We start from the raw sequence: 8,564 nt of genomic DNA on the forward strand, positions 1-8,564 counted from the left end.
CCAACACCTACAAAATCTCCACCAAGCATTCTCAAAACTACAATACCCGCATGAGGAAATAAGGAAACAGATCAACAGAGCCAGACGTGTACCCAGAAGCCTCCTACTGCAAGACAAACCCAAGAGAGAAACCAACAGGACTCCACTGGCCATCACATACAGCCCCCAGCTAAAACCCCTCCAACGCATCATCAAGGATCTACAACCCATCCTGGACAATGATCCCACACTTTCACAGGCCTTGGGTGGCAGGCCAATCCTTGCCCACAGACAACCTGCCAACCTGAAACATATTCTCACCAGTAACTGCACACCACACCATAATAACTCTAGCTCAGGAACCAATCCATGCAACAAACCTCGATGCCAACTCTGCCCACATATCTACACCAGCGACACCATCACAGGACCTAACCAGATCAGCCACACCATCACTGGTTCATTCACCTGCACATCCACCAATGTAATATACGCCATCATATGCCAGCAATGCCCCTCTGCTATGTACATCGGCCAAACTGGACAGTCTCTACGGAAAAGGATAAATGGACACAAATCAGACATTAGGAATGGCAATATACAAAAACCTGTAGGAGAGCACTTCAACCTCCCTGGCCACACTATAGCAGACCTTAAGGTGGCCATCCTGCAGCAAAAAAACTTCAGGACCAGACTTCAAAGAGAAACTGCTGAGCTTCAGTTCATCTGCAAATTTGACACCATCAGCTCAGGATTGAACAAAGACTGTGAATGGCTTGCCAATTACAGAACCAGTTTCTCCTCTCTTGGTTTTCACACCTCAACTGCTAGAACAGGGCCTCATCCTCCCTGATTGAACTGACCTCGTTATCTCTAGCTTGCTTGCTAGCACACATATATATACCTGCCCCTGGATATTTCCATTACATGCATCTGAGGAAGTGGGTATTCACCCACGAAAGCTCATGCTCCAAAACGTCTGTTAGTCTATAAGGTGCCACAGGATTCTTTGCTGCTTTCACCTATGTACCTTTTCCCATCTCTCTCTGCTCCTCACTTCCTAGTGGCTCTGTTTAGCACCTGCTCCCACCCACACACTCAAAGCAGCTCTATCTCCCCTGAACCCCACCCCCTGCTGTCAGCCTAGAAACTACATGCCCTGACACAGACAGAAATTTAATTCAACAGCCCAGCATAGAAATGGCCTGTTCATTCATTCTGCTGTGTCGCTCCAGCTCTTCCCAATCCCAGGCCCGCAGCCAACTCCTGCTTTGACTCCTTCACACATTCTACAACTTTTGCGGGAGGGGAGCCCCTAGTAGGACCATGGCCAAAGGCGGGAGGAGTGGGGGCCAGTTGCTTTCTCCACCGGGCTGCAGCAGCCCAGCACCCTGAAGCAAGAGAAGCTCAGGTGTCCCAAGGTGAAGCAGGACAGCATCTCCTGACATGAAGCTGATACAGGGGGATGGATGCAAAGGAAGGCATTCTCAGGAGCTAGGGGGATCCAGGGGAAGAGAATCAATCCTTCCGTATGCTGGGTGGAGGGGATAAACTTCCTCTGGGAGGAAAAGTCCCCCAGGCAGGCTTGATCTGGGCATGGGGGAGGGGGAGAGGGAGACAGCTTTGAGCTGTGCAAGCATTACTTTCCCAGGCATGAGAGAACCCTAGGGGTTGGGAGCTCCCAGAGCCTGCCTGGGAGGGGTCTGGGCAGCATCTGGGCTTGGGGAGGCTGCTCATTTGCAGCTGGGGCTGGGGCTGCAGTGAAGCCCCTCTGGATGGGTAAAGAAGAGGGAAGCAGTGAGCTATGGGCCCCAGCCCAATTTCACTCATCAGACACAAGTGAGAACTTTTATTAAAGGACCCATGTCCTTTGGTTTGTCCCCCTGTCCAGCACTAAAGGGGTCTGCAACTGGTTTCTGCTGGCTGAAGGGGGAGCACAGGTCCTGGGGGAAACACCAGGGTGGGCTGATACTGGCTGGCTCTGTCCTTGAGAAAGCCCCCAGCCCATACTCCCCCCAGCAGCCCCCTGGAGCCAGCTGAGAAGCTGCCCACCCATTTCTCCCCAGCCCCCTGCCAAGAGGCTGCCCACCCCACCACTCCGCAGCTAGCCCAGAAGCTGCCATGCCCTGGCTGCTGGTCCTCCCTAGCCCAGCTCCCTCTACCCTAAAATCAGAAAGACTCACCTCTGTCTGCAGTGCGGGGACCTTCAGCAGCCACAAGGAAAACAGTTGATAGGCGGGGACTTTGTGCCAAACAGCTGATTGGCTGCAGCCAGCAAAGAGCCAGCCAAAGGCTGCTGCAGCAGACTAAATAGCTGATTGGCAGTTGCCAACAGCTGATCTTCCCAGGCAAGTGCTAAGCAGCCTCCTTCTCCCCTCTCTGAGCTTCCAGTGGGGGAGGAGGAGGAGCAGCCTTAGCAGCCTTCCCAGAAGGAGCTCAGGCATGATTAGCGTGTGCCTGGTCACACCCAGCTAGGGTGACCAGACGTCCCAATAAAATCAGGGCTGTCCTGCTATTTAGGTGTTTGTCCCATGTCCTGACCAGTCTTTGGGGTCAGGACACAATTTGTTCTGATGTTTTGTTCTGCTGGTAGCACTCACCTTTTTTATTTGTTTTCCCCCTCACTGCTCCACTGGCAGCATGTAGCTTTTTTTCCCCCCTCTCTTGCTGCTCTGCTGGCAGCACTTGGCTTTTTTTTTTTATTATTATTTTTTGCTCCACCAGCAGGCACCCCCCCAAGTGTCCTGATATTCCTACACCCAGCAAACCCCATGCACATGCCTGTGGTTAGAAGAGACCTCAGGAGGTCATCTAGTCCAACCTCCTGCTCAAAGCAGGACCAATCCCCAGCTAAATTCCCAAATCCGTAGATGGCCCCCTCAAGGACTGAACTCACAACCCTATGTCAGGGACTCTAACCCCGACGGCAAAGTTCGTTGTCAGACCGCGAGAGAGACAGGCAACACCAGCAAGGTCCGATCAAAAGCTCTTTATTGACAAGTGCACGCATCAATAGAGAGCAGCTCGTCTCCAGAGAGAACCAGCCCCCTCTTTACATCTTAGTATAAGCCTATATAGACAGTTCCATCGCATCATAAATTATTCACTGGAGCAACCCACCCCCTTCTTCTAACAACTAGAAACTAGACACCTTTAGTATACATGCATGCTAAAGTTAGAAATGTAGGGGAGTTAAAAACAAACAAAGAACAAAACCAGGGAGTGAAAACAAGGAGGCTGGGAAACTAGGGCTCTTATCAGTTCTTCGAAGGAGCACACAGCACATCTGGTACTATGCCAGGAATGCAGCTTCTCTTTTATCTCACTTTTTCCCAGCGCTTGTGAGACATGCTGCTGCTTCTCAGTGTTTTCCACTCAGGGATTACCCACAAACCTCTGTAAGCCTGACTTTGGTCAGGTTGGCATACCTGGTTTTGTCTGCTATATCTTTATTCAGGCCTAACACCTAGGTTTAGCAGGCCAAGGCTCAAACCACTGACCTACCCCTCCCTCCTTTAAAATGAAGCATTCTAGGTCACCCATCTTATTATTTAGCTGTCCAGCACTTACATACAAGCACTTTAAAAACTTGTCCCTGTTTATTTGTCTGCCCTTTTCTGATGTGTCAGATTCTTTTTTATGTGAATTTTTCTCGTCTGATCTGGCCCTTACATTATCCTCTTCCATCCTCTACTCCTGACTAGAACCTACAGAATTTTTATCAATACACTCTCCTGCAAGAGAAGTCTCTGTCCAATCCACATGCTCCTTTGCAGCAATTGGCTAGCCCCCATCTCTTAAGTCACTGTATCCTGGAAAGAAATGACTCTGAGAAGGATTGGCTGGGCACAGTGGACAAGCACCTTGATATAACCTCCCAGTATTATGCTATCACAAAAAGGACTGATGTGATCATACGAACAGCCGGCTCCCAGTCTCCAGCTGCAGCCCGACCTTCACCCTTCCATTATGCAGATGTACACAGAAATCCTTGCTTCTCTTTTCTCTGCCAGCACAGTCCTGTCTATTTGCTTCTGCCCTGCTAAAAAACACACACAAATTGACTATACTGGTGTAAAAACGAAAGTGCCATATCCTCAATTTCATGTCACTTCCTTGTTCTCGGGTATTTCCTGTTTGCTTGCTCCAAGCTCAGGTCAAAAACCAGGCATTTGCTCAGCATATCAAGAGCAAGAAGCATTTAATCCCCAATGCTACTCTGTGGGATTTGGAACACAGCTGGGACATCACTAAGACGGATGCTCAGCTCAGAGGAGGTGAGTAAGCAGCTGGGATACGATTTGTAGAGGGACTTGAGATTAAAACTTGGTCACGCGTCCCACAACACTGAACTGTCCTACACTGACTTTCTGCTCCTAGAGTGCATTACTGCTCTGGCAATTGGAATAAACAGTGTACAGAGGTTTTGTACAAGCTGATTGTAACTACTTTTCCATTTAAGGTTCATTGAGGCACAGGGTCAAGTACTTAATTGAAATTCAACATGTAACATCAATTTGGTTCCACACATTTGCTAAATTTGTGATAATATATAGAGATATCAAAATCACATTTATGTAGAAATTGCTAAAATATAACCCCCCTCAACCCCACCCCACCCCCAGATGGTGTTCATCCCCCAAGGCATCATTGCCATCTAGAGAGTTATAATTTTTGCATAATATAAATTATATATTTTTACTGGGCATGGAAGTCAGTATGTGGGGAAGAGAATTGCCATCATAACTGTTTTTAATCTTGCTTACTACATTTGCTTTCCTTATGTCTCAGGCACCGCTTCAAGCTTTTAAAATGTAATTGTCATTGGTGCCACTATTTTGTTAGGAAAATTTACCCATAATACCCTAGGAACTAGTCATTTGGGTCATCTGACTGAGATATGGTCATGTTTTCCAAGTATTCCCTTGCCAGATCTGTCTAATTGCCTTTATTATTTGCATTATAGTAGCAGTGTTCAAACAGCACAGTGGAGGAAACAGTCCTTCCCCACAGATCATATATTTAAAAAAAGTCCTGTCCAAATATCTGTTTTTCTATATTTTCTTGTAGTAGAGAAATTCAAAAAGGACTTAAGTATCTCACTCACTCTGGAGTCATCAATAATTTTATCCCCTCTCCTGTGGTAACAGACCAAATTTTCCCGAGACCTCCTTTTCCCATGATGTAGTTATAAAAGCCCTAATTTCCCTAACTCCCTATGGCAGTGTGTCTCACAGATCGTGCCCACTCGTGGCCCCGTGTGGTCCGTGGGGGGGTGCCCCTTTCAATGAGACAGCCCTTCTCAGAGGTCCACTCTCTCTCGGGGTCAGGCCCCTCTACCTCCTAGAGCCGCATCTCTCTGAGCCTTAGCACGTCTGTCTCTCGCTATGGGCCCCCCCTCAGAGAGTCCACTTGCTCTGGCCCCGTGGGGCCTCCTCACCCCCGAAGGGGTTGATGCCCCCCCGCCCTGTTCTCTAGCCCAGAGCAACTCTCAGCCAGCGTAAAACAGGAGGGTTTATTGAGAGTTGAACTCAGCACAGGAAACTCTCAGGGCCTCAAGCCTGGCCTCCCTCAGCACAGCATATCCCAGTCCCTCTGCAGCCAAGTGGGCTCTACCTGCTCCCCTTCTCCAGCCCAAAGCCCCCCTGCTTCCCAGCTGGGCCTCCGATATCCCCAGCCCCAAGCCTCACCTCTGTCCATTGTCTTCTTTCCAGGTAAACAGGGTCATGGTAAACAGGAAGGCCTGGGTCTCCTCTCCTCTCCGCCCTCCTCTGGCCCCCTCCAGCTGGTCAGGTAACTGGGGTCCTCTCTTCGCACCCTATTTATCCTCCCACTGGCCAGAACTGGCTGTGATTCCTGAGCTGGGTCTCCAGGTCACCACGTCACCGATCGTTGGGGTTTCCAGCCTCCAGGCCATCGGCCAGGGTTCCAAGCTCCGGTCCTCTGTACCAACAAACTCCCTCTCTCCTCACCTTGTTAAACCAGTAACACCAGGGGACACTGAGTCCCCCTCCCTCTGCATGCAACCCACTGGAAAACACAGAAAAATCAAGAAAATCCCCCTCTTCATCACACAGTGTTAACTCATTCTGCCTTCTAGCTGCCCTTTTCTTCCCCTATAGCCATAGCCATAGCCATAGAGTTGGCATAGCGTGTACCATATAATGTCTTTGGATTTCCTCCGTTTCCTTCATTATGGTGGATTCTTCCTCTCACTGTTCCTTAATCATTCCCAAACTCTGCTTTTATGAAATCTGATACCCTTGTAATGCTGCATCAGCCAGCTTTCTACTTGACTTGGCATTTCCAATGGAAATGCCCTGTCCCTCCTTTGACAGAAAGTTCCTGTTTCGCTTCATTCCTACCTAGTTTAAAGTCACCAGGCAAGTCCAGTTAGCTGTGAAGCCTGGAAGCTGATCTATCTTCTAACTGAGGCCCCACAGTACTTAAAGGTTTAAATATTGTTTTTTAAAAGAAGGTTGTTAAGTCAGATGCTCAGGTGATATAAATCAGCATAGATTCATGGATGACAGGCTGAGGATCTGGCCCACGGGGAGGATGTAAACCATATTGTACAGCTTCAGCAACAGAAGAGGTGTCGTATTGAAAGCAGAATACTGGGAGTCAGGACTCCTGGATTCTAGCCCCAATAACTGTAAAGCCTTTTTAGAGCCTTGAAAAGTAACACCCACAGAGATTAAAAAAAAAACAGCAGAAGGCAATAAAATGCAAATTGTGAGCGCTGTGGGAACCATACAATTGTATTTCCTGCTGTATGGGCCTGTACTACCTACCAGATCATTATGGTATTTTTGCATTCTATCTTTCCACAAGGTCTCAGGAAGATGCCAGAGGTGCTGCCCCATAGAAGTGCTCTTCTGGCTCTGCTCTTGATCGCTGCCATTCTGCCATTCACATGCTCCTATGTTCTTATTCATCACACTAGCTCAGGAGGGCAATGCCAAGAGTCTTGTGAATATCGTGGTTACAGTTACACCTGGTGCAAGCAACTGGGAGGCAAGAAGGCGGCCTGGGATTACTGCTCCTCACAACCAGGTTTGGAGGCCTCTGGAAAACGATGTGCAACTCCCTGCGAGCTCTGGGGTGCTTCTTACCATAGCTGCTATTTGCAGGATGGTAACTGGGGCTACTGTGGACTAATTACCAGATGGTATCACGCCAAATATTCCCAAGAGAACAAGCTGTGTATCAGCCAGTGCCGAGCAACCCAGGGAACTTTCCAGTGCAATACACTTGATGGCATTGAACCCTGCGCCCCCTTCCCTGATGTGACCACCAGAGGCCTCCCCTGCCACAACAACTACCGATGTGCCCGTTATGGGCACAGTGGATACCGGTGCCATACTGACAAAGAAGACGACAGCTGGGCATACTGTGGGAGGAGGAGCCTGGATGAATGTGTGTGGATTTCCCACCAGACCAATGCTACCCAAGCAGAGTTCTGCATCCTTAGTTATGCCCAAGGAGGAGATGACAATATCACTTTCCGCCGAGAGAGACAAGACAAATTGATCCATCCTGCCAAAGAGCAGTTCCAAAATGCTACCTACCTTATTGATAGCATTACCTCCAGCATCAGCATCCCTGACTCTTGGGCCCTGGGCTCAGTGCGTCTACACAAGCAGGAAGAAATCTTCTGTAAGGGCATCAACTACACCAACTTGGTGATGCAAATAAGCAAATCCACAGAGTTCTATTTGCCCATCGCTTGGGTTCTCTTCCCAAAGACCCTGGATGCTGATGAGTTCCTGCGCTTAGCACTGTACACTAGTCTCCATAGTGCCTTTTACCCACCTGCTTACGCCATTGTTGTATCTCTTAGTGAACCAATGTTGTGTTCTATTAACACCTATGACATGAAGAACTAACTCAACCTGCTCCTTGCTTGACATTGTCTAATTTTATGTTGCTGACTTCCCACATTAACCTTTATTTAGTCTTCACACTATCACTGCCCATCATTTCACTGCAAAGATGCAAATATTATTATTGTTCATGTTGTGTAAAACACTGAATCAAACAGAGTCCCTTCCTAAGAGCATTCTATCCTGAAAAGCATTCAGAGAGCTGCCTATTGCCAGTAATTGTCTTTGTACACAGAGATCACAATCATTCATGCATGGTTGGAATGTGACTGACTCTGCTTGTGCACTATTTGTACTAATCTCTCTCCATATGAGGTTATATTTGTGAATTAATTATCTCCCCTTGGTACAGATGACACATTTCAAATAAAGGGACAACTTCTTTATGATTATGTGCAGTTATTACATTTTTACATGCAGAATCTTTTTGCCATACAAGATGAGCCCATCCAATCCAATTGCTCAATTAAATACCTAAAAGCTTAATTAACACAGAGCTGGGGATGCCCAGTGGTACCTGATGCCCTTCCAGAATGCTGAGTTCAACTATACTCAAAGCTCTAAAACCAGGAAGCAGAGTTAAGGTACATGCCACCTGTGACCCAGGAACCACTGGATGCTAGCTGGCAGAGGGCACAGGGGATGAAAAAGATTTTCAGGGCGTAATGTCCAAAAGGACTTCCTCCAGAATGCAAGGAA

At 48.1% G+C, this 8,564-nt stretch overlaps 1 protein-coding gene across 2 annotated transcripts; it reads left to right on the forward strand.

The window, feature by feature from the left end:
- Window positions 1-4,011: 4,011 nt before the first annotated feature.
- Window positions 4,012-8,254, forward strand: LOC115643041. Of its 2 annotated transcripts, XM_030546862.1 has the most exons (3): window positions 4,170-4,256; window positions 5,694-5,772; window positions 6,814-8,254. In XM_030546862.1, the coding sequence occupies exons 1-3, from the start codon at window positions 4,191-4,193 to the stop codon at window positions 7,866-7,868; spliced, it is 1,200 nt and encodes a 399-aa protein (XP_030402722.1). In that variant the 5' UTR covers window positions 4,170-4,190; the 3' UTR covers window positions 7,869-8,254. The 2 variants fall into 2 exon arrangements, with proteins under 2 accessions (XP_030402721.1, XP_030402722.1); XM_030546861.1 differs by lacking the exon at window positions 5,694-5,772 and having other exon boundaries at window positions 4,012-4,256.
- Window positions 8,255-8,564: the final 310 nt, after the last annotated feature.

The sequence above is a fragment of the Gopherus evgoodei genome, unplaced genomic scaffold, assembly GCF_007399415.2.
Source record: "Gopherus evgoodei ecotype Sinaloan lineage unplaced genomic scaffold, rGopEvg1_v1.p scaffold_49_arrow_ctg1, whole genome shotgun sequence".
NCBI classification, from domain to species: domain Eukaryota; kingdom Metazoa; phylum Chordata; order Testudines; family Testudinidae; genus Gopherus; species Gopherus evgoodei.